The 21,420-nt window shown below is 48.4% G+C and overlaps 11 protein-coding genes across 13 annotated transcripts; 7 read left to right on the top strand and 4 right to left on the bottom strand.

Moving 5' to 3' along the window:
- Positions 1-973: 973 nt before the first annotated feature.
- Positions 974-3,073, top strand: FOIG_14659 (uncharacterized protein). Of its 2 annotated transcripts, XM_031215932.1 has the most exons (3): positions 974-1,226; positions 1,317-1,429; positions 1,479-3,073. In XM_031215932.1, the coding sequence occupies exons 1-3, from the start codon at positions 1,077-1,079 to the stop codon at positions 2,902-2,904; spliced, it is 1,689 nt and encodes a 562-aa protein (XP_031054308.1). In that variant the 5' UTR covers positions 974-1,076; the 3' UTR covers positions 2,905-3,073. The 2 variants fall into 2 exon arrangements, with proteins under 2 accessions (XP_031054308.1, XP_031054309.1); XM_031215933.1 differs by having other exon boundaries at positions 975-1,429.
- A 248-nt stretch (positions 3,074-3,321) lies between these two features.
- On the bottom strand, positions 3,322-4,792 carry FOIG_14658 (uncharacterized protein). The gene has a single exon (XM_031215931.1). The coding sequence runs from the start codon at positions 4,608-4,610 to the stop codon at positions 3,369-3,371; it is 1,242 nt and encodes a 413-aa protein (XP_031054307.1). The 5' UTR covers positions 4,611-4,792; the 3' UTR covers positions 3,322-3,368.
- An 876-nt stretch (positions 4,793-5,668) lies between these two features.
- Positions 5,669-7,878, top strand: FOIG_14657 (uncharacterized protein). Of its 2 annotated transcripts, XM_031215929.1 has the most exons (5): positions 5,669-5,837; positions 5,900-6,535; positions 6,591-6,904; positions 6,950-7,288; positions 7,338-7,878. In XM_031215929.1, the coding sequence occupies exons 1-5, from the start codon at positions 5,697-5,699 to the stop codon at positions 7,867-7,869; spliced, it is 1,962 nt and encodes a 653-aa protein (XP_031054305.1). In that variant the 5' UTR covers positions 5,669-5,696; the 3' UTR covers positions 7,870-7,878. The 2 variants fall into 2 exon arrangements, with proteins under 2 accessions (XP_031054305.1, XP_031054306.1); XM_031215930.1 differs by having other exon boundaries at positions 5,669-6,535.
- A 355-nt stretch (positions 7,879-8,233) lies between these two features.
- Positions 8,234-9,726, top strand: FOIG_14656 (uncharacterized protein). Its single transcript, XM_031215928.1, has one exon. The coding sequence runs from the start codon at positions 8,290-8,292 to the stop codon at positions 9,532-9,534; it is 1,245 nt and encodes a 414-aa protein (XP_031054304.1). The 5' UTR covers positions 8,234-8,289; the 3' UTR covers positions 9,535-9,726.
- Positions 9,727-10,264: 538 nt separating this feature from the next.
- FOIG_14655 (uncharacterized protein) lies at positions 10,265-11,362 on the top strand. Its single transcript, XM_031215927.1, has 4 exons — positions 10,265-10,560; positions 10,607-10,813; positions 10,861-11,157; positions 11,205-11,362. Exons 1-4 carry the CDS (start codon positions 10,476-10,478, stop codon positions 11,309-11,311), a joined length of 696 nt encoding a protein of 231 aa, XP_031054303.1. The 5' UTR covers positions 10,265-10,475; the 3' UTR covers positions 11,312-11,362.
- A 255-nt stretch (positions 11,363-11,617) lies between these two features.
- On the top strand, positions 11,618-12,503 carry FOIG_14654 (uncharacterized protein). The gene has a single exon (XM_031215926.1). It carries the CDS (start codon positions 11,687-11,689, stop codon positions 12,089-12,091), a length of 405 nt encoding a protein of 134 aa, XP_031054302.1. The 5' UTR covers positions 11,618-11,686; the 3' UTR covers positions 12,092-12,503.
- Positions 12,504-12,633: 130 nt separating this feature from the next.
- On the top strand, positions 12,634-13,939 carry FOIG_14653 (uncharacterized protein). The gene has a single exon (XM_031215925.1). The coding sequence runs from the start codon at positions 12,720-12,722 to the stop codon at positions 13,725-13,727; it is 1,008 nt and encodes a 335-aa protein (XP_031054301.1). The 5' UTR covers positions 12,634-12,719; the 3' UTR covers positions 13,728-13,939.
- Positions 13,940-13,974: 35 nt separating this feature from the next.
- On the top strand, positions 13,975-15,126 carry FOIG_14652 (uncharacterized protein). Its single transcript, XM_031215924.1, has one exon. It carries the CDS (start codon positions 14,110-14,112, stop codon positions 14,872-14,874), a length of 765 nt encoding a protein of 254 aa, XP_031054300.1. The 5' UTR covers positions 13,975-14,109; the 3' UTR covers positions 14,875-15,126.
- Positions 15,054-16,053, bottom strand: FOIG_14651 (uncharacterized protein). Its single transcript, XM_031215923.1, has 2 exons — positions 15,829-16,053; positions 15,054-15,780 (listed from the first exon to the last, which is right to left on the bottom strand). Exons 1-2 carry the CDS (start codon positions 15,940-15,942, stop codon positions 15,109-15,111), a joined length of 786 nt encoding a protein of 261 aa, XP_031054299.1. The 5' UTR covers positions 15,943-16,053; the 3' UTR covers positions 15,054-15,108.
- A 581-nt stretch (positions 16,054-16,634) lies between these two features.
- Positions 16,635-18,736, bottom strand: FOIG_14650 (uncharacterized protein). Its single transcript, XM_031215922.1, has 3 exons — positions 18,059-18,736; positions 17,782-18,005; positions 16,635-17,731 (listed from the first exon to the last, which is right to left on the bottom strand). Exons 1-3 carry the CDS (start codon positions 18,707-18,709, stop codon positions 16,834-16,836), a joined length of 1,773 nt encoding a protein of 590 aa, XP_031054298.1. The 5' UTR covers positions 18,710-18,736; the 3' UTR covers positions 16,635-16,833.
- A 338-nt stretch (positions 18,737-19,074) lies between these two features.
- FOIG_14649 (uncharacterized protein) lies at positions 19,075-20,294 on the bottom strand (the record flags this gene model as incomplete). Its single annotated transcript, XM_031215921.1, has 4 exons — positions 19,075-19,563; positions 19,609-19,772; positions 19,822-20,179; positions 20,235-20,294. 4 exons carry the CDS (start codon positions 20,292-20,294, stop codon positions 19,075-19,077), a joined length of 1,071 nt encoding a protein of 356 aa, XP_031054297.1.
- Positions 20,295-21,420: the final 1,126 nt, after the last annotated feature.

Genomic DNA, 21,420 nt, shown 5'->3' with positions numbered 1-21,420 from the left:
CCGCAACTATGAGGCTGAATTGTAAACTTTGATAGCATCCTGAGTACTACTCATCATACAAGCTTTTAACAATATCGTGAAAAATATGCCGTGTTCTTTATCGCCGGGATTGTCTGTCAGAAGTTTGTTCAAGTTATTTCTTCTCATTTTCTAAGAGGGGCGCCGAATAATCGTTTTAGGTACCTGACTGCGATTGGTTATAAGAATGTTGATCTAAATGCCATGGTCAAAGACGTATCGGTACACAATAAAACCAGTCAAGGCGTTGTCAAGAACACGGACGATACTGTTATGCCGAAGGTCCGGCCTTCAGTAAACTTGGATCTCCACCCACCAGTTGCTCTCGCTCAACAGTCATACCCTAGCATCATCAGTAGTATTCATGCTTGATAACAAAAGAACGGGAGTTGATAGAAAGTAACCCTGTAAGTTGACCTGGTGTAGCATCCCTTACCAGGATATGTCGATCACTTGTATCAAGACTAACCGACTTGAGTGGGCATAGAGAGATGTAAGCGAAGTTTGGTCAACAGTGTGTCAAAAGCAAGGAAGAACTTACACCCAGCCTGCAGATCATGTCTGTAGCACAAGTTTGGGCAGCTCCAAATTAGTGACGCATGGACTGATAACAAGCCTGGGACATGATCAGGAAGCCAGCAAGGCAAACTTTTACTTCACCTCTGACACTCTGAAGCATCATCTTACTAATGAGATCACTTATTAATTTACTGTATTCGCTTGTTGCAGCGCCGCTATGCAGTCAGAATGCAGCGGAGGGTTTGAGACCATTAGCCAAGAATACCAAAGCGACGATCCCTGTCTAATTCGGATATGGACAAATAAACGAGACCCCAACCCTAACTCCTTTGAGTAACTCGCACAGGCCAGTTCATGATTGGCTACAGAGACATCAAATGTGGATACCGTAGGATTAAACACTCTGAAACTCCTCCACCGAAAGTGAACAGTTCACTCACAACGCATCCCCCTCCTCGTGTCATCTCGGGCATTTGGCTCGCCTTCCCCATACCGTCACGCCACACTCTTTCGGTCCCGACAGGGTAAACGCGTGGGTGATGGAGCAGACAATAGCTCTCAAGCCTAAACCCAAGGCCTCTGCTTCTTCTGCCTCGTCTTCTTCTAGTGGTGGCGGTGTGCAACCCCCTCGCGGCGGCGACCCGTCCTCATCTCAGATCGTCTCGGTCCCGGCCAACAACAAGCCACGGGTGAGCAAAAAAGCACAAAATGCCGCTAGGGCAGACCCGTTTCATGTCGTCGGTGGCTTACTTACATGTTTTATCTCTTGGTCGCCTTAGATCCCGAATGCCAATGTGGCTGTCCTTGACATTGCAGATCGTTCGGGCCAAAATGCCGCTAAGAAGCCAAAGACCAAGTCTTTCAAGACACGTACTGGTTGTAAAGAGTGCAAGTTCGTGCAGACAGACACTCAACTGTAGACTGTTGCTAATATCATGCAGACGCCGCAAAGTGAAATGTGATGAGGGCAAACCAATCTGTAACCGGTGCAAAGCCGTCGGTCTAACATGTCATTTCCCGCTCAGCCAATCCGTCAGCTTCAACACCACAGCTACAGCTACTACAGCCGTGACAACAACGCGTGCAGGACCCCAGTCCGACACACGCATCCTAGCCAAGCCAAACTACATCCTCTCGCTCTTCAAAGACCAGACGCAATATGACATGTTCTCCACTTTTCTCTGGTCCAACGAGCAGGGCACCACCCTCCCTCACAACACCTTGGCTACCATCACGCCTCAGCTGGCCCATGAGGATGCCGCTGTCCGCGAGACGTGCTGTGCCCTAGGCGGTGCCGTCAATGCCTTCACGCAGCCAACCATCGACTCTGTCGCTGCTGATAAGGCGCATCAGCTGTCACTTCAGTACTATACACGTACTGTACGTGCTGTAACGACTGCTACCTCTACACTCCGTGCGCTGCGTAGTGTTACTCACGTGGCTCTTGTTTTTCTCACCTACGATATCCTTCGCGGGGACATGCACGCTGCTGTTCTGCACCACGATCACGCTGCTCGTCTTTTTGAAGCATACCTCGGTAAACGATGTGCCCAAGAAGGTGTATCTTTATCAGACTTAGTATTTGATGATTATGAGAATGCTCTGTTTGACATGATACAGCGATTGAGTACCTACCCGTGGGCCCTGAGACTGGGCATCACCGGGGATACGGATGAGTTCCTAGCCGCGAAGCGATGCCTGGGAAGACACAGGTACTCCATAGACAAAATGCCCTCTTCGTTTCACGATTTGGATCAAGCGTTGAGGTGGTGGGATGTCGCACAGCACCACCTAGCTCACCATCTTTTGGACGACGATACAGAGACGACCAAAGCAACGTGGGAGAGAGCTTTCTCGGTCCTGTCAAGCTGGCACAACGGTTTTGTGCTGTTATACCGCTACACGCAGCAGCGCAAAAATGAGGAGCCGCACAGCTACGTGACAGCCAGTGTCTTTGAAGCACTGTACCTGGAGTGTCTGTCTAGTCTCCACCTACAGCTCAACACGGATGCAAAGGTGTTACCCGACGCGAAGCCCGTGTACCGCGAGATCATCGCCACGACGCACCGCATCCTCGACGAGCTCAAAGGATCGCAAGCAAACTTCCGCTTCATGGATAACAACGTCATGAAGCCGTTGTTTGTTGTTCTTTTCAAGAGCAGTGACCCTGAGATCAGAGAGGGTGTGAAGAAGGTGTTGCAGCATGGTGTCGCAAAGTTTGGAAGTGCGTGCCTTGCTGGGATTGTACTGGGCATGATGCACATGAAGAGCGAGCACGTTCCCCAGATTTTGAGGAACGTTGAGAGAGCGGTTGGATGGCATTTGACATCTGTTGGATGCGGTCCTGGAGTGATTACCGCTGGCTAAAGTTACATAGATACTGATGAGAGCGTGATTTCATAGAATATACGACAGTCATGATAATGAGAACAAACACTTGGGTTGAGCATGTTGAGATGATGAACACAGTGCAATTTCGGATCCCATCTTCTGTACTGAGCGGACATCGGAGAGTTTTCTTATCTTATCAGAGCCGTTATCGTAGAGACTCTCCTCCATGTGAAAAAGGTACATCGTGCTTACTGTGGGTCTCGCAGAGAGGTACTTCTCAGCTGGAGAGAGACCAGAGAGAATTTAGTGCAAGTCATGCCCCTGCATAGGTGGAACTTTGTGCGCGATTTCTTGGTTTTGTGTGCCTGCTCAACTTATGCAGCTGTGCAGACAGAGACTGAACAGCATTGCATTATTCACAGCCAGCATAAAACATAAAACAACATGTATATATAGGATAATAAAAGAGTGTAATTCGCTGTGATATCTATAACTTGTCCCTACTCAACTCCAACCAAAGTCTTCTTCGCAAACCCGATCCTCGTCTTTTCCGCATCAAACACCACAAAGGCCGCCTTCAAAGCAATATCACCAAAGATATTGATATCGCCCGCGCTCGACTGCAATCCACCGTAGCAAGTCCCAACCTCCCTCTTCCCTTCCTTCTCCCCCGGGACAGGCCCCTCAAGCGGTGCGAAATTCATGTAAGACCCCGGGACTGTGATATCCGTCTCCCCCATGTAGAACGTAAAATCGGGCATTTTCGTGTCGCACGGGAAAACGTAGCCTCCCGCTGTTGCGTCGACTCTGGCACCGTTGATCTGTGAATAGTACGCCTTGTTGACTTGTTCGGGGAGGAACATGAGTGATGTCCCTGTGTCGGCGATGGCGGTGATGGGCGTCTTGGTGATATTGCCTTTTCCAACGGCAAATCCCGTTGAAGTGAATGTCCACATTCCCGTCGATGAATCAACAGCCGTATACGTAATATCCCCCTCGTATGCTGTCTTGTTAATGACGCCAAAGGTATATGTACCTGGAGCGTCATGCTGTAAATCCGCGGTAAAGACCCCAGTGCCATGCTCTGTCTTTGCATTCTCAAAGAATGTCTTTTGTTTCTTCGGAGTGACCGTGTTGATGGAGCTGAAACCCAATCCTAAAAGGCCGTCCAAGTCTTGCTGCTGTGCAAAAGACTCATGTACCTTATCGGCGACTTGTACCGCCTGAGCCTCCACTGACAGGCCGCCGATGGAGACTGTATCTTTCACAACATGACCCGAAGCGCCACTTCCATCACCGTACTCAATCGTCCACTTTGCACCGGCCATCTCCTCACAAGACTTCGAATTGGAGGCATTGTATCGGTTGCTGCTACCGCCAGCAGTAGCTGCTTTTGAACCATATACCCAAAGATCCGATGATCCTGTATCTAGATCCATCTGGAATGTCCTTGGAGGATTTCCGATTTGAACCGGTGTCAACCACTCCGAATTATTCTCGATAGGTTTATTGGCGACGGTGCCGGTACCATCTCGACGAGCAAGTACTGAATTTTCGAGGTATTCCGGAAGATCAATGTGATATTTTCGATATATCTTGCCGAGAGCTGCAATTCCATTGCGCTTATATACTGGATTTCGGACTTGTTGAACAGAGTGTTCATTTGGTGATGTAACAGTCGGAAGGCCAGCGACCAGTGTGAAAGATGCGAGCCCGCTCGTGACAACCGAAGAGAACTTCATTATAAAAGCAGAGTAGATAGATACAACGAAAAAAGAAGAAACAATAAAGTGAACGTGCCGTACAGAAGGAATGGCTACAGCGAAGCGTACATCAGAAACAAAAGTCTCTTAACATGGGGAAGAACAAAAGCTCATATACTCCCGCAGTTCCCAACAGATCGGAACTCCGCATTCTGGACTCGGGATGAAAACTGCAAAACTTGGCTTTTTGTTAGTCTCACAGAACGCGTCAACCGGCACAAGAGCCCCACGAAACGGATGAGTTTTGGAACGATCATATTGGATACCGGGTTGCAACGTGGGGCGATCAACGGCGGAAGAGAATGTCTGTGGCGTTTGACGTGGGTGGGTTGGCTACAGTATGAATCGTGTTGTGGGTTGGTTGTTTGTACGTCAGCTTGGTGGTGGTGGAGGTTGACACGCGGCTAGTCAGGGCGAGGTGTTTCATGGGGGTGATACACGGGAGCTTCCGTCACAATTACAGCGAAGAACATGATCTCGAGATACGACGTTAAAGAAGTTTATTGAGAAGTTGGTATGCACTTGTAGATATTCACGTGGGATAAGAGTGAAAGATCGAATGCAACGATGAAAGGCGTTGATCTAGCGGGATCCCCCCTGTGAAAATGTTTCAACTCCACTGAAAACGCTTTTGACGTGCCCTGCATTAGCGCACTGGTTAGTCAGTTAGTGCGTGGACTGGAGAGCCCGATCTGCGACAATCGCCACATCCCGCCCTGGAGCGAGACAGGGTTACGAAGTCGATCACAAGGCCCCGGTCCAGACATTCTGTCGAGCCAGAGGATGTTAAATATTGCCAATGATGCTGTCCACTGAGTCTTCTTTCTCTTCACAACACAAAGTAGCAGTTCCTCATACGAAAAAGTAGAGACAGTGTTCGATTACCTAGGTATTTAGGACGCCATAGACGTTGCTAGCTACCTACCTGAGACAATCCCAAAGCATGATTGGTGAAAGAAATCTCACGTGAGGGCTCTCCAAACCCCGCCCCTTCTTCACCATGAACATGCTATAGTCTCTAAAGCAATCGGTTGCATTAGTAAACCTACTCACTCACAAACGAACATGTCTCGCTATCTCTTGCCAGGCCCGGCCCCTGAAAATCTCCAAATTCTAAGCCAGAGTCCACCACTGGTCCCAAACCTAGGAAGACAACGTAAAGCCATCACTTTAGCCTGCGAACCATGTCGTCAGCGCAAGTCCCGAGTGCGCAGTTCCATGTTTCCTTAGTGTGCGAGACGATGAGTTAACAAGGTCTTTTTTTCTAGTGCGACGGCGCCAAACCTCGATGTTCACACTGCACCAGACGAAGGACGGAGTGCCACTACCGGACTCCCCTTGAACAGCAGGGGGCGTATCAAGAACTGTTCCGGATTCTAGCGACAAAGCCAATGCATGAAGGGACTGATATCCTGAGAAGAATCCAGAGCGGCCATGATGTTGAGTCGATACTTGACCACATTCAACGTGCAGATCTTCTCAAGCAGGCGCATGTAGTGCCGGATCACTATTACCAGTATGAGTTTCCTTATCGCAGAGAAATGCCTAGCTTCTTGATCCAAGAAGGCAACCAGTACCTTGATTCATGGCTGTATAAATACTCATTGAGTGAGACGAGGATACAAGATAGTGACAATCCACCAACAGAGTATCCTATAATTTACGAGGCTCCTTATCATGCAGCCGAAATGGTTGAGCCTCGACTAGACCATATCGACGCGCGGAAATGGACGTGTATCATCGATGATAACAGTTTATTACGGAAGCTACTAGAGACGTATTTCATGACCGAATACACTTTCTATCCAGCCTTCCAAAAGAACTACTTTCTGGAGGACATGGCAGCAGGCCGAAGCAAATACTGCTCTTCCCTTTTAGTCCATGCAGTCCTTGCATCTGCTTGCGTGGGTAAGACCCCATAGTTTATCAGACCACCGAGTTCTAAATCATTGTTTCCAGCACGGCTACTCCAAGATGAGTCATCGGTCTCAGTTCTGGAATCCACGGACCCTTGGGTATCAGTTCCTTGCAGAGGCACGCCGAATATGGGAGCTGGAGATTGGCAATGCTCGACTTACGACCATCCAGGCTGCAATTGTCCTATCGCTTGTGCATGATGCCAATGGTAGTGATGAGGTGGGAAGATCTTACCTGACTCAGGCCGTTGCGGCTGCACATGCAATGCATCTATTCTCTATACCGACCAAGAACAGCGATGATCTTGAGTATTATACAAGAGCTTTCACAGCATGGGCGTTATTTGGACTACAGGCGTGAGTCCCACTTCCTCACCTCATGACGAAGCTGACAGACAATAGCGTCCATAGCTTCCACGTGTTCAAAGCACCGCTACTATCGATGCCTCCTAGCATACAGCTATCTACGCAAGATGACTGCTATGGCGACTTCGGGCTCCGTTACCCATCGGCGAAAGGGCCCGTATCGGTGAACTATGCCAATACCTTTCGGACACTCTCTGAATTCCGGGTCATCATCAATGATGTCGCTGCTGTATTTTTCTCAGGTTTCAAGAATACTCCGGACACCATTGTGGACAAAATTAAGGGTTTCTGTATCCGTCTTGACAACTGGTATCGAAATCTTTCGCCAGGTCTCAAACCAACAGAAATCCTTTTTCCATGGCAGCTCAAGCTCCAGTAAGTTAGACAAATCATTCATTCTTTGATCAATGTTAACTCTCTTCAGTATGCACTACTACAACCTGATTGTCTATCTTCTGGAAACACTGCGCATGACAACTGCGCCTGCACTAGTTGACGACAGTGTCCAGAAGGCTTTAAGCGACGCCAAGATAAAAATGGAAACATTGCTACGCTTATACTACCTGCGGCATGGATTCGAGTCTTATGACATATTCATTGTAATTCTGCTGGCCTTTATAGGCTTCATGCACGCAAAAACCTTGGATAGTTCTAAGATGGTAGATTTGGAAAGCCGAAAATCGACCGTTGTCCTCGTTGCCAAAGGTCTTGGAGACCAGAGCAATAACTGTTATCTGGCCAGAGTAGTGTTTCGTCTACTGAAGGGTAGTATTGGAAGTAAAAACGACTTTCTGCTAAAAGAAGTGGGTATTGTGGAGGAAGATGGGGAGGATGAAAAGGCAATGGAGGAGCAGGTGAATTCGTCTTGGCCCGTCGACCTAGGGTGGATTGATGTTGATCCAGAGAAGAATAGATTAGACAATATGATCAGGAAGACAAAAGAACTAGAATTCTGAGTATCCATATTCCAAGAATTATAACTAAGATTCATCTCATCCTCAGAGTCCTCTTATGTGGATATTATCAATAACTGGCTAAGACATCAGATGAGTTGGCAACCAGTTGTCCAGCACATTGACCGCAATAAATCTGGATGATCTTACCGAGGAGGTCGAGGACATCAGAGGTGCATTAAACGGCAGATCTATAAGGATTATGCCAACAGTCTGCGACTAGACTTCTGGAGATTATTTTACTCACCAATTGTTGAGCATTTGACTTTGAGTCTGGACAGTACGACATATTGATGACACGGAGATAGCAGCATGATGGCTTTAGCCGGCTCCACCGGGATAACGTCATAACTTCACTTGAAATAATTAAAAGGCATGTCTCTCATCTCTAACATAGCATAAACAACTATCGCACCAACAATTATGGCTTTTTGGTACACCAATGAGACGACACATCCGGCTTTTGATAACAAGCCTACGCCGTTGATCAGCTTTGGCCAGCCATTTCAAGAAATATGTCTCAAACAGGTCCAAGACAGGTTCAAAAGCTCACGGGTTTTCATCATAGCATCTCGCTCGTTGTCGAAGAACACTTCCTACGTTGAGGACCTCAAATCTGCCCTGGGAGATCGCATTGCTGGCGTTCATATCGGCATCTCACCGTATACGCCGATTCCGGAAATCGTGGACATCTTGGCTGAAGTCAAGCCCCTCAACATCGACTGCATCGTAACTTTGGGTGCAGGAAGTATCACCGACGGAGCCAAGCTCGTGCGGTTCGCTATTGCAAATGATACTTGGACCGAAGAGGAGGTCGGTACGCTCTGGGGCGGCAAGTCGCACAACCCTCACAAACGGGAGGATTTGCACAAACCTACGATTCCGTTGATCTGCATCCCGACTTCGCTTTCTGGTGGTGAATACCAGGCCATAGCCGGAGCGACAGACTCAAAGAGCAAAGCCAAACACACCTTTGAGCCAAACGTTGATCCCGACTTGGTCATACAAGACCCGCAGTTAACAACCACAACACCACAAAAGATCTGGCTCAGCACCGGTATCCGTTCCGTTGACCATTGCGTTGAGACTCTATGCTCATTGCAGAGTAACGATGATGGTGATGCATGGGCAGCCAGAGGTCTAGAGAAGTTAATCTCTGGGCTTCTACGATGCAAGCATGACTCCCAGGATCTCAATGCCCGCCATCTTTATCAAACCGGCGTCGTCGAAGCCATGCGCGCTGTTTCTTCAGGTGTACCTCTCGGCGCAAGCCACGCGATAGGCCATCAGCTTGGACCCTTAAACGTCGGTCACGGCGAGACGAGCTGCATCCTCCTACCAGCAGTCTGCAAGTTCAACGCCCGCAAGAACGCCAACAACGATCATCAGAAACGTACAGTGGATATTCTGTTAAAGCAGGACACTGTAAAATCTCTACTGGCTGAGAAGAAGGTTTCGGAAGAAGATGTTGATCTTGGGGATATTCTTGATCTGATCATTCGGGAACTAGAAATGCCGCGGACTTTGAAGGATGTCGGTGTTACGTCTGAGCATTTCCCTGGTTTGGCTGAGAATAGTCTTAATGATATTTGGATCAAGACGAATGCTTATGCAATTACGAAGACAGACGAGGTTATGGAGATTCTGGAAGCTGTTGCTGGCAATTGAGTAATTATTTATGTAGGCTGGACATTGGGTTGCCTAGTACCAGCGCAGGTGGCCCATGACAACCCCATTCAAGGATCACTTCAAGACACAATACGCATAGTTATATCATCAATTTGGCTTTTACTCTATCCCAGCATCTAGTTCAATGCCGGATTGAGCAGATGTCTTCAAATGCCTTTATCAGATCATCCCTCTTTCACTACCTCCAGTCGTTCTATGACGAAATCATAGCTCCATAAGCTAGGCCTCTACGATAAGATAGCCGCGGTGAGTAACTTGCCCCTAAGGAGCAAGAAACCCTCTGATATTAAATCAAAGGGTCAAAAATACCTAATGTAAGCTTTACTAAATCTGTACTAAATTTACCCAAGTCTTTTTGTCATTTAGGATAAGGTCCTAAGTTTTCTTGCCTCCCCTTGCTTGCCTCTGAACAAAAATAAGCATCTTTCCGCTAACCTATCTTCAAAGGCTGGATTAGACATTGAAGCCGAAACTCTATCGGAACAATTCCCATCTTAACCTTATAAAACCCGTAAATATCTACAGGGCACCACGAGCTGCCTTTCCAAGTAATTCACCCTAGGCTCGGTTCACCACCCGGACCCTCATCATCTCCACAACCAAGGGGTCCAAGCATTAACATGGCGTTTTAAGATGGTAATTACAATCGCTACTATTGGTTCATCTCCGGACCTGCATCTTTCGTCCGAGTCGCGCGGCGATTTTGCACCAATCTCGCGACTCCAAAATAACGGCTTCGTCCTGTTTCTGCAAGTCGTCCGTGAGCCTCGGCATTGACCGCGACAAATTGGAGGGAGCTAAAATAGAATGTGAAAGATGATCGTTGCTCAGGGGAAGATGTTGATAAAATGTCGTAAGGAGACTGTCCTTGCTTGTGATTTTGGTTCTGTATCCTTTGAGCTTTGTTGGAAGAAATCACGATGCTTTTTAACGTTGCCTTCTTTTGCTCTGCGGCTCTGGCTGTTAGCGCCAGCAATGAGTGGCGCGCACCTACGGCGTCTGATCGTAAGTTTTACCATACCGATGATTAGGCCGTGACTAATAATTACAGGCCGAAGCCCTTGCCCCATGGTGAATGCAGTCGCCAATCACGGATATCTGCCTCGCGACGGCCTCCATATCTCGCTTGAGGATCTGATCGTCGCCTTCACCGACGCCATCAACCTCGATCCAGCTGCGACAGCTCTCGTCGGCCAAAAGGCTCTCACCACTGGGAACAATGGCACTTTCAACCTCGATGACCTGAACAAGCATGGAGGTGCGTATCCTTACGTAGATCACGACGTTACAAGCTAATTGAACTAGTTATCGAGCACGATGGCAGTCTGAGCCGCGCCGACATCTTCTTCGGCGATAACCACAGCTTCAACGAGACCATCTGGGCCTCCACAGCCTCTCACTTCACCGAGCCAACCATCTCCATCGCGACCGCCGCCAAGGCTCGCAAAGAGCGCCTCAAAGCCGCTGAAGCTGCCAACCCCGAGTTCTCCCTACCTGCCGATCTTCAGCAGTTCAGCTTCATCGAGACTGCGCTCTACCTGTCTGTCTTTGGAAATTTGAACGATGGAAATGCCAAGACAGAGTGGGTCAAAACATTGTTCCGTAAGTGAACCTGTCCAGTAAATTGATATGAAGCTGACGTTTGGCAGAGGAGGAACGCTTGCCTATTGAGGAGGGATTCAAGAGGTCTGACGATGTGATCACTGCTGCTGGTATCCTGGGTCTTGTTGCCAAGGTGGCCGTTGCTAGTATCTAAAATGATGCAGCATGGTTAGATATTGATAGCAAATCACTGAGTATGTCAGCTACCTCTGGCATGTCCCTCTCCTTTGTATTGTTGTGACGGAAGAATGGCTCGGCTGTATCTTATGACCGGCATTTTGATGAGAAGCTACTCGATTTAATGATAATCTCATGTTATTATCACGCAAAGGTCCATTGTTCAATCAGAGTGACTAGAAAACGCCATGACACTCAACTATGCAACTGGCGAGTTGCATTTTCATGTAAGCCCTAGTAAACTTCGCACATCTGATCTGCATGGCAACAAATGTTGAGATGTGTTCTCACCAAATTCTGTTATCAAGTAGTCCGACCATATATTGTCCCAACGTTAGTCATTTTGTAACCAATGTCGATTAGTTATAACACCTCCAAAATGCCCTCAATCACCGCCATAACAATCTTCATCTTCGGCCTCAGCGCCTTCAACCACGGCGTCAGCAATCTCATCTCCCCGCGCAAGGGCCTCACCGCAAAGCAATTGCCAGAGTCTGCCCTCCCCGCACTCAACGGCTTTTCAGTCGCCATCATCGGAATCGGCATCTACTACATGCTGGCTGCCTATCAAGAGAACCGAGGCTTCTTTGCCCTCACCCTGGCGCGATTCATTTCAGCCAGAATCTTTTGGGTGCAAGGACCTGCTTGGAGAGTAATTGCAACATGGGAGGCATTCTCAGCTGGTCTCACAGCTGTCGCTCTGGCTTATGAGGGCTACTATGGGAGGTACGCAGGATGGCCAGATGGAACTCTCTAATAAGTTCCCGAGCATCGAGAGTCTAGCTAGGGGAGGCAAGAAAGTTCAGGACCTTGATCTTGAGTGATGGAAAGACTTGGGTAATTTAACATAATCTTAAGATTCACTTTATTTAGTTTACCTTAACATCCTATATCAAGGTCGGATGTTTTCTTGGTCCCCAGGGCCTAGGCACGAGTTTTTGTGATTAAGGGAGGGTCATCTGGATTTATTGAGAACCTGCTTCAGACTGGTTTTATTGGCTGTTCTATTGGCCATCGCGGAATCTTTTGAGGAGAAGCTGATGGAAACAAGATATGGTGTCGCCATACACCCGTGTGTACAGCATGAAGCTTAACCTGATGGCCAGCTAATATACCCTGAATATTTGAAATGGAGCAAAGTGTAATCTTTGAGAGTTTTGATACAGCCAAGCAGCTTCAACTATGCATAAAACCGTGATACGTCATGTAGAGAAGTAATTTTCTTGCCGAGTGACTTACCAATTTGCGATTATATAAGGGTTGCCTTCCCGGCTACAGACATGTGTACCAGCATCAGCAGGCTGACATCGACAAAGCGGGGTGCTGCCTACACCGTATGCAACCACATTGTGCAAGCGTTCGACATCTGCAATCCGCCACAATACATGATCAGTAATTCATCAGCCATGAAGCTACAAGATATCCCCGTAGAGCTACGGCAAAACATATTTGAGTTGGCTCTAACGGCTCTGGTTGCACCATCGAGTCCCTCAGAGAGCCAACATGGCCGATATCGACGAGCTCACCATCCTCAAGACCGTTACTGGCGTCCTACAGGCGTCTGGGAACAGGCACCCAAGAACAAAGCTCTGAGCTTGCTTCTGGTCAGTAAGCAGTTTCACGCCGAGGTTCAGGATATTGCCACTCGTCTCCCAAACAACTACCATGTCGATATCATGTTTGTCAAGAACTATGGCCTCTGGACTACATGGGATTTTACGAAGCGGCCGACATCAAGATACATCGACAAAGTCACATCTACAATTCGTATCTTCGACCCAACCGCTGATCTTGACGATCGCTTTAAGGACAGCTTGATTTTCCTAGGTGGTTGTGGAGGACCGGAGCCCGCAGTTTGGGCGTTTTACGACCTTCTCATAGGCTTGATAGAATATGGGCCTGGATACCTCGGCCGCCTAGATAACCGCTGCTTCATCATCAATGAAATCGAAGTGGATGTTGTCGCTCCAACAGACGGCGCCGCTCACACCAAGCTTGAGTGCAGGGACAACGAGAATCCTGTTTGGCTGTACCGGAGTCGCATCCGCTCCAGGGACGAGCGGGTACCGGAGAAGCGACTCATCAGTTACATGACCAATGAGTTGGACTATGTTTTCAGTGCGACCCGTTACACTATCGAATATTGTTTGGAGCTGCACGAACATATCACAGAAAGCATCATATTCAAGGTCAACGGGCAGGAGTGGAAGAAGATACAGATGGATGAGGTTCTGCAAAACTGTGATATCTCGAGATGGCAATACGATGTGGGTTTCCGGGATCGCAATGCGATGAAGATGACGAGATGGCTGAACTGGGTTCTTGACCGACGAGAGAGGATGAAGAAGGGCCTTGAGCTGGATGAAGACAGGCCTGATACTTATCTTCTCTAAAGGAGTGGTCAGGAAGCTATCACAGAAAGGGAATTCGAAGGAATTTCATGACAGACGTTGTCGCTGAGAGATGCGCGAACAACGGCGGCTTGCAGTACATGACCATCCTCAACACAGGAAATATGCGTGTCTCAAGGGTCAAGTGTTTCAAGAATAGGCCGTGTCTAATTTTGTCAAGATCCAATTATTTCCAAGAATACACCTGATTGACGACGTTCCCTTGTGGAGATCCTTACCTGATCAGTTTCGGACTTAACGGCCGGGAGGGTCATCATCGAAGTACTGTAACGGCATGACGTATTCGACCGGATATTTATATAAACAACTAGGAGAATTCTGGCCTGCCATAAAACTTTGATCAAAATCACCTTCTTATAGTAAAATGGCACCTTCAGGTCTTGCAATCATCATTGGCGCCGGTCCAACAAGCGGTCGCGGCATCGCCCGTGTTCTTGCCCGTCAAGACGCCGGTAACCTCGCCGTCGCCATCTTGGCCCGCAACGCCGATAACCTCAACAGTCTGCGCGACTCACTCCGCAAAGAAACCAACGGGGTTCTTCATTCTTTCCCTACAGACACTCAGCCGGAAAACCTACGCCAGGCGTTCAAAGACATCGCCAACCATGAAGACTTCAAGGATCTCAAGCTCAAGCTGGCAATTTATCACGTCAAGCACGCCAGCAAGAAGCCTTTCCTCGAAGAAACGCCCGAGGAGTTCAACGAAAGCATGCAGGTATACACCACCGGCGCAGTAGTCTTCGCCCAAGAAGCTCTCAAGCTCATGTACGAGCAAAACGGCGGCCAGACCCTTCTTGCCGATACAAACGGTGCCAAGAAGGGCACTATTATTTTCACTGGCACACTGGGAGCTATGCGTACAAACACTGGCTACGCAGCTTACGGAGCGACTCGCGCCTCTGCTAGAATGGTTGCACAGGCTATTGCGAAGGAGCATAGCAAGTTTGGCATTCAGTGCGTTCATGCTATTGCGAATGGAAGGATTACGGATGAGGATACTGAAGAGACGAGGACCGGGAAGCATATGAGGGCTGAAGATGTTGGACAGACGTATTTGTGGCTTTCGCAGCAACCGAGTTCGCTTTGGGTTCATGAGTTGGACTTGAGACCTGCGCAGGAGTCGTTTTAGAATGTCAAAGTTAATGATTTACCTCGACATGGTGATAACTTCAGTACATGCGTCAAAAGTAAAACACGCTACTCACCAACGTGTGATGTGACGTTTTGTGAAAGGTGGCTATTGGCATGAATGGTGGAGCGAGGAGCATGTACTTCGCATAAGTGTCACAATATTGTGTTTCTGAGCTTCCGGCATCACCAACAATAATTTACACTCATATTACAGTGCCAAATATCTAAAATGCTAGTACATCTCCAATCCACCACTAGCAGATAAAGCTTGCCCTGTAATCCACCGACTCTCTTCTGAAGCCAGCCAAGCAACAATCTGTGCAACGTCATCAATCTCACCCAACCTATTCCCTGCAGCGGTCTGTTTCTTCTGCATCTCGATAATCTCCTTGGGAATATTGTCCAATAAATCGCTCTGCACTGGTCCAGGATTAACAGCATTCACTGTATGTCCCTCTTCTCCCAGCTCAGCTGCCCATGAGCGCGTGAGTCCTTCAAGAGCTGCTTTGGAAGCGCAGTACAGGGAGAGATTCTTGAAACCGCAGCGGGCGCCTACTGATGAAATATTGATGATGCGGCCACCGCCGGACGAGGGGAGATAGGGTTTTACTGCTTGGAGGAGCAGAAGAGGGGCGCGGACGTTGAGGTAGAAGATTGAGTCAAAGTCGGATGTTGTGATGTCGGCATGAGATTTGACGACTTCCATGCCCGCGTTGTTGACTAGGATATCGATTTGAGGACCAAATGCAGCGACAGATTGACGAATGATCTCTGCGGGAGACGACTCGTTTTTGAGATCTGCTTTGACACCAATGCATTCTGATGGTGGATCGAGTGATGCGATTTTGTCAGACAACTTCTTCACAAGCTTTTCGCTGCTTGGAGAAGTGTATGTAGCCACAACCTGCCGTGCTCAGTAATGCTGTTTAACGACACTCAAGAGCTTCCTCACCTTTGCACCTCTTTTTGCAAGCTCATAAGCAAAGCCAGCACCAAGGCCTCGAGAAGCGCCTGTAACGATAGCGACCTTGCCCTTGAGGGTTTGGAAATTTCGTTGAGTCTCCATGGCTATTAATCAGATGAGATTTTGATGAGAAATGATCTAGTCAGCAATTGTGATTACATTTCGACGCTCATTTATACGCGGCTCTCTAGAGTCTTGGCATTGCGATGATTCCCTGTTCAGTCCTTAGCTGAACGCCGATGGCAACGGAGATGTGACGCAAGTGGGCTTCGGCGATAACTTCAATGTCAACCATGATTGGTCCTTTCTTAGGGGCGATGTTTCGGCGTTAAGACAAACAACAATCAATGATTACTATAGCCGAAAAGCTTCATAAAATACACAACGAAAAACTAATCACTGTCTGATTTTTAATAATGCCTTATTTATATCTCGTGATATTTCCATTCGAACAAGAAGTAAAGAAGAGGGTTCAAGCACCATGTCCATGGAGAGTATGCACTGGGCACTTCATACTTTCAAGCTTCATACAAGCGTTTTTTCTATACCCAATGGTAAGTCATTTGGGGGAAGAGTTAAACAGGAAGTGGTCAGAGAGTAGCCGCTGGTTTGAGGGATCGAGTTTCACTCAGTTGCAGAGGGTCAGACCTGTAGGGGGGCGCGCAAACTTGAAGCCCAATCAATCAAGACGGAAAACGAGATTGATTCATTGTAAAGCGATGACGAAGTAAGGCTGTAGGGTCATTTTGTAGTAGCCGATTGGTTCATTTCGATATGGTGAGAATGAACCCGTCATGCACTACATAATATGAGTTGGGGGAATGGACTCAACAACTCAAATGGCTCAGGTTAGTCGGGTAACTATAGCAGATTGTAGGTTGTAGTCGAATTGGATGGCAGAACGTCTGTCTTGATATTGATTTATTTATGGGATTTGAAGTAATCCAATTACAATTTTACCCCTTTCAAATGCCCCATACGCGTACGTCTCCTCTATCGCTTATAAATCTTGAGCTCAAAGTATCGCAAGACAGGGAAGACAATAATAGCGAATCCGCAACCCAGCCACATTCCCAAATCCGCATTAGAAGCAGCTTTAGAAATAGGACCGATGTACCAAACCTGGGACATGCCGAGGATAGCACCAACCCAACCGATGATGAAGCTTGCAAGAGCAGCAAGACCAATGGGAAGATAGTTCTTGTCTTCCCAAGCGGTCCAGTCAAAACCTTGGCGACCTCGGAAGAACCAATGTTCCTCCATGACGATGCAAATCATAAGCATGACCCAGTAACCCATCAGACTGACAAAGTTCTGGAAAACAACGAACAGGCTTTCACGACCGGCCATAGCGAGGACGAGAGTGATGACAGACATGACGGTTGACCAGGCCCATCGTGGAACAGCCTTAGTATAGCGACCGAGAACCTGGCATCCAAGTGAGGCGGAGTACAAAGATGGAGTACTGTTGGCAATGACACCAAGGGCGATGATAACAGAGCAGAAGTTGCCAAAGCCATGAAGAGGACTATAAGCCTCGACAATGAGAGCACCAGTGCTGATGGCATTGGCATCAGACCAAGCCTTGTTATCAACAATACCAGTAGCAAGACCAATAGCAATGAGATACACAAGGGTAAACGACACTGTCAATCCAGTGACAGTGAGCAAAAAGACCTTGAGGCGGGAAGTGCGCTCCGGGTAGTAGACATAAAAGTCAGAAGCAGCAGCAGCCCATGAGTTGGGGACATAGAAACAGAGGGAGAAGAACGACAATCGGCTGGCAGCGAGTACATTGCCAGAGACAGTGGGTTTAGCGGCGGCATTGAAGGAGGGCCCTGCAACGCCGATAAGCACGGCAAGGACAACGACCTGAGCGATCCAAGCGTATCTGTGCCGCGTCAGTACATGCGCATGCATAATGGATGAATGGAGACGTACCGTTCATAAGTATGGAAGATCCTCATGCCAAAGACGGCGACGACCCATGAGACGATAGCGACGACGATGACGCCAACCAAGATGGTCATGGTTCCGCCACTGACGGCTGACAAGACCTGTCCACCGATAATGCAGTCAATGGTAGCATATCCGACCATGAGAACGATGTTGAGGAATGTCGGAAGCTTAGATGGCCAGTAACCCATGAAGTATCGCAGAACAACCTGTGTCACAGCGTGTCAGTCAACACCATCACCACCGATACATTTACACTTACCATGGTACGATTCCCACTCTGCGGTCCCCAAGTCGCCATGTACGCCGTTGAACAAGCCCCAAGAATCGTTCCAAAGACAGCAAGCAACGCGCTATCAAGAAATCCCAAGCCAAAGACCATGGGTCCAAACAGACCCGTCGCCAGGTTGTTCAGCGACAGATTCGCACTGAACCATAGCACCGCAACCTGCAAGTCAGCAGCACTAGAAGCTTCTTGTCGTTCCTCTGGAAGAACACGCTCAATACCTCGGGCTTCAAGCCCAGCGAGGCCTTCGATGCGATTATTCAGCTTCTGGAAGGACGACAGGGAGATGCTAGGGGGGTTTGAGCTTTCATCGCCCGTGGGTGATGAGCTCACGGTCGCTGACTTCTCATGCGTGGCTTCTGCCGTGTGTGTTGGTAGAGACATTATGAGGTCAATGGCCGCAGTGTGGAAATTAAACAGGAGAGGAAAAAGGAAATGTATGCACGGCACACAGAGTCCGTGTGGTAAAGAGGTTGCGTTGCAGGAGTTGAAAAAGGGAATGCAAACAGAGTTTGTTTTTGTCTTGCAGATAATGAACCCATGTAAGCTGTCTCGGTTGGAGCGAACGGATGGGAATGGGAGACGGAATGTTACCGACCTCTCATTGACGGTAAAAAGCTCATGCATGCATGCTTGAGTGGTCCATGGTATTGGTGTTGGTTGTGGCTTGAAGCTGATAACCAGGGTTTTAAGGTCTAGGTCCGTTAGTCCATGTAGTTAATTTAGCAATGAAACCATCCCCCGTGTGCGCTAGCAGGAATGGGTTTAGAGGGGAGGTAAGGATCGGTTGGAGCGGAACCGTGATGGCTACGCCGCGGAGCGGGAGGGAAGGGAAGGGGTCTTGAATCTCCATTACGGGCACTAAAGATATGCCGGTTTTATTCTTGGCGATTCATGACTTGGCGATGAGGGAATAAAACATGTTCGTATAAAAGTAAAGTCGTTGTAACATGTTCATGCTAGTCTAAGTAATACACAATTGATGAAATAGTCTACGTCTGCTTCGTGCTAACCTCCACGCTCGTAACAACTGTAATCTGTCCGCTACGAGCCCTCTCATGCTGCTGCGTCCCACTGCTAATTTTCGCCTCAGCGCGGTACGGCCGCTGCAGCAGATCCGGTCCATGCTGGTCCACCAGCTCAATCTGGCTTCCCTGCTCTGGCGAAACGTCAGTGCGCACGCCATCCTCATCCTCCAACTTAGCCCAGATTGAAGGTTTGCTTGACAGCGGGTGAAGTCCTTGAGTTCTCCGTCGCGCTGAACCTTCGGGGTATGAACCGTTGCGGTATGGAGTGTTGGGGTATGAGGAGGGGTCGGTGGAATCGCCTTTGGAGCCGATGGCGAGACGCAGAACGGGCCAGCAGAGAGGCAGGTTTCCGACCCAGAGGGCGACGCCGCCTTCTGCGACGTACCAGTAGAGAAAGACGTAGGAGTTGGGGTTGCTGAAGTTGTAGTAACGGTTGAGGACGGCGGCGAGGATCTGGACTATTAGCGCATGTCAAGAGGGGTTGGAGAAGAACCTTACATTGAACAAACCGAGGCCAAAAACGCAGCACAAACCGATCTTGCGCTTCTTGGGGAGACTGATGTTGATGACAATTGGGATCGGTAATAAGATCAGCATGATGTCGCTTGCGATGTTGCAAGCCGTCGCAAAGATCATATGGTTGTAATACGTCGCACATTGCACTGCACCAATTAGCTCAATCCCTCCCCAAACCATTCTCGAAAGACTCACTCTTCTTGGGGTTAACAGGAACAGACCAATATTCAGGCGTAGGCGAACACCAAAAAAATACAAACATGAAGGTAACAACGATGTACGTGACCGCGCAAAACGCAGAGACAAATCGTACTGCCCATTTCTGTCTTATCGATGTGCCCTGCGTCAACCTCGCGTACAGAAACAAAAGACACGCTTTGATGGTCCATGTACAAGTAAGTGCGAATATTTCGAGTACAAAGGTCATTTTACTCCCGATTATAGCTTGTTGTCTTCCATCGGGGGTGAGCTTTGCGGCGACGTCAGCGGGCATGTAGTTACTGCCTTTCTCGGCGACTTCGTTGATCGAGACGACAACTCCTGTAAAGTTGACCTACAGCCCGAGTATTAGTAACGGTTTGTTGGTGAGTTTGATGGATGAAACATACGAAGGCAAAGACCATGAGATAATCTTCAATGGCGAGACGACTCCATTTTCTAAGTTTCATGCGTCGTGATATCCTGCAAGAACAAACATGTCAGTAAAAACGCCCCAAAAAGCCACGCGTGGTGATGGATGGCTTACAGTCGACACACAACGACAAAGAGACCCAACACCCATAGAACCCAAGACTCAACCAACAACTTGTGCAGAAAATCCATAGCGAAAAATATAAAATGAATGAATGAGTGACGGACGCTACAGTTGGCTGCTCCGGAAAGATGAATCTAAATGTCCTCCCAAGATTCGAAGCACCCCTGAGTTTCTGTCAAACGATAAGCTTTATCGCCGGCGCGGGAAAATGGCACGACGAACATGGTCGTGAACCCAAATTGCAGGAATAATCTCAGCTTGACACCAGGAGGCAGGGGGGAAGAATGCAGTCTGCATGGCTAGTCGTTTCCCCTGCATTTTTCTTTTTTGCATTCATACTGGGATGAAGACGTTGGCAGAGAGTTGCGCTTAGATCGGCACATCAGAAAAGCATGGATTTGGAAGTCAGTTGTTGGAGACGATCGAAGTGATAGGCAGTAGTTAATCGGAACGTGTCGATTGACAGTGACGATCTTGATCTCGGTATGTACAGATTCCACCAACAGCCTCAAAAGCCACGAACCAACACCAACAACCTGTTGAACAAGCCCCCGTCGTGTAGTGTACTTCCGTAGCCCTCCCACTACCCGTTCACTCCAAGCTAGACGCGGCAGATGAAGAAAAACCACCACCGGAAGTGGCTTGCACCTAATACTCAAAACACGAATATTGCAAAGGAACAAACCGCTTGATAAGGTAAGTATGGTCCGAGACAATCGGCTCCCACAACGGCGCAGCCACGCTCCCCGGGGAAAGAAAAGAGAAAGAGACAGTCGAAACTCTGTCTTAGCAGATCCAATTACCGTCCAAATCCTCTAGGATCCGGTGTCCCCGGCCCGCATCCGACCCCTGCCCGGGCCGTGGGGGGTGATCCCGGCTGGGCAAAAGCTTAGAGTTTTTTTGTCATACGATGGTGGGCGGGCTAAAAGCTAATCTGCCCCGTTACACTAACGTAGTACTGTAAAGATCTAGAAGGGACCTTTTTGGGGGGAGGGTTAATGCTTGGGCTCACGGCAGTTGAGATGTTGATGGAGAACAGT

The sequence above is a fragment of the Fusarium odoratissimum genome (assembly GCF_000260195.1).
Source record: "Fusarium odoratissimum NRRL 54006 unplaced genomic scaffold supercont1.43, whole genome shotgun sequence".
Lineage (NCBI taxonomy): Eukaryota > Fungi > Ascomycota > Sordariomycetes > Hypocreales > Nectriaceae > Fusarium > Fusarium odoratissimum.
Note: the sequence above shows the minus strand (reverse complement) of the source record. Positions and strands in the feature narration are given on the sequence as shown.

Bases quoted from the DNA above. Each gene is read 5' to 3' on its own strand.
- FOIG_14659 (XM_031215932.1), top strand. From the start codon at position 1,077: ATGGAGCAGACAATAGCTCTCAAGCCTAAACCCAAGGCCTCTGCTTCT. The intron at 1,227-1,316 runs GTGAGCAAAAAA...TGGTCGCCTTAG, and splicing joins CGGCCAACAACAAGCCACGG to ATCCCGAATGCCAATGTGGC. The intron at 1,430-1,478 runs GTTCGTGCAGAC...AATATCATGCAG, and splicing joins ACTGGTTGTAAAGAGTGCAA to ACGCCGCAAAGTGAAATGTG.
- FOIG_14658 (XM_031215931.1), bottom strand. From the start codon at position 4,610: ATGAAGTTCTCTTCGGTTGTCACGAGCGGGCTCGCATCTTTCACACTG.
- FOIG_14657 (XM_031215929.1), top strand. From the start codon at position 5,697: ATGTCTCGCTATCTCTTGCCAGGCCCGGCCCCTGAAAATCTCCAAATT. The intron at 6,536-6,590 runs GTGGGTAAGACC...CATTGTTTCCAG, and splicing joins CAGTCCTTGCATCTGCTTGC to CACGGCTACTCCAAGATGAG. The intron at 6,905-6,949 runs GTGAGTCCCACT...GACAGACAATAG, and splicing joins GCGTTATTTGGACTACAGGC to CGTCCATAGCTTCCACGTGT.
- FOIG_14656 (XM_031215928.1), top strand. From the start codon at position 8,290: ATGGCTTTTTGGTACACCAATGAGACGACACATCCGGCTTTTGATAAC.
- FOIG_14655 (XM_031215927.1), top strand. From the start codon at position 10,476: ATGCTTTTTAACGTTGCCTTCTTTTGCTCTGCGGCTCTGGCTGTTAGC. The intron at 10,814-10,860 runs GTGCGTATCCTT...TAATTGAACTAG, and splicing joins TGACCTGAACAAGCATGGAG to TTATCGAGCACGATGGCAGT. The intron at 11,158-11,204 runs GTAAGTGAACCT...GACGTTTGGCAG, and splicing joins GTGGGTCAAAACATTGTTCC to AGGAGGAACGCTTGCCTATT.
- FOIG_14654 (XM_031215926.1), top strand. From the start codon at position 11,687: ATGTCGATTAGTTATAACACCTCCAAAATGCCCTCAATCACCGCCATA.
- FOIG_14653 (XM_031215925.1), top strand. From the start codon at position 12,720: ATGATCAGTAATTCATCAGCCATGAAGCTACAAGATATCCCCGTAGAG.
- FOIG_14652 (XM_031215924.1), top strand. From the start codon at position 14,110: ATGGCACCTTCAGGTCTTGCAATCATCATTGGCGCCGGTCCAACAAGC.
- FOIG_14651 (XM_031215923.1), bottom strand. From the start codon at position 15,942: ATGGAGACTCAACGAAATTTCCAAACCCTCAAGGGCAAGGTCGCTATC. The intron at 15,781-15,828 runs GTGAGGAAGCTC...TGAGCACGGCAG, and splicing joins TTGCAAAAAGAGGTGCAAAG to GTTGTGGCTACATACACTTC.
- FOIG_14650 (XM_031215922.1), bottom strand. From the start codon at position 18,709: ATGCATGAGCTTTTTACCGTCAATGAGAGGTCGGTAACATTCCGTCTC. The intron at 18,006-18,058 runs GTAAGTGTAAAT...GCTGTGACACAG, and splicing joins AGAGTGGGAATCGTACCATG to GTTGTTCTGCGATACTTCAT. The intron at 17,732-17,781 runs GTACGTCTCCAT...GACGCGGCACAG, and splicing joins ATCTTCCATACTTATGAACG to ATACGCTTGGATCGCTCAGG.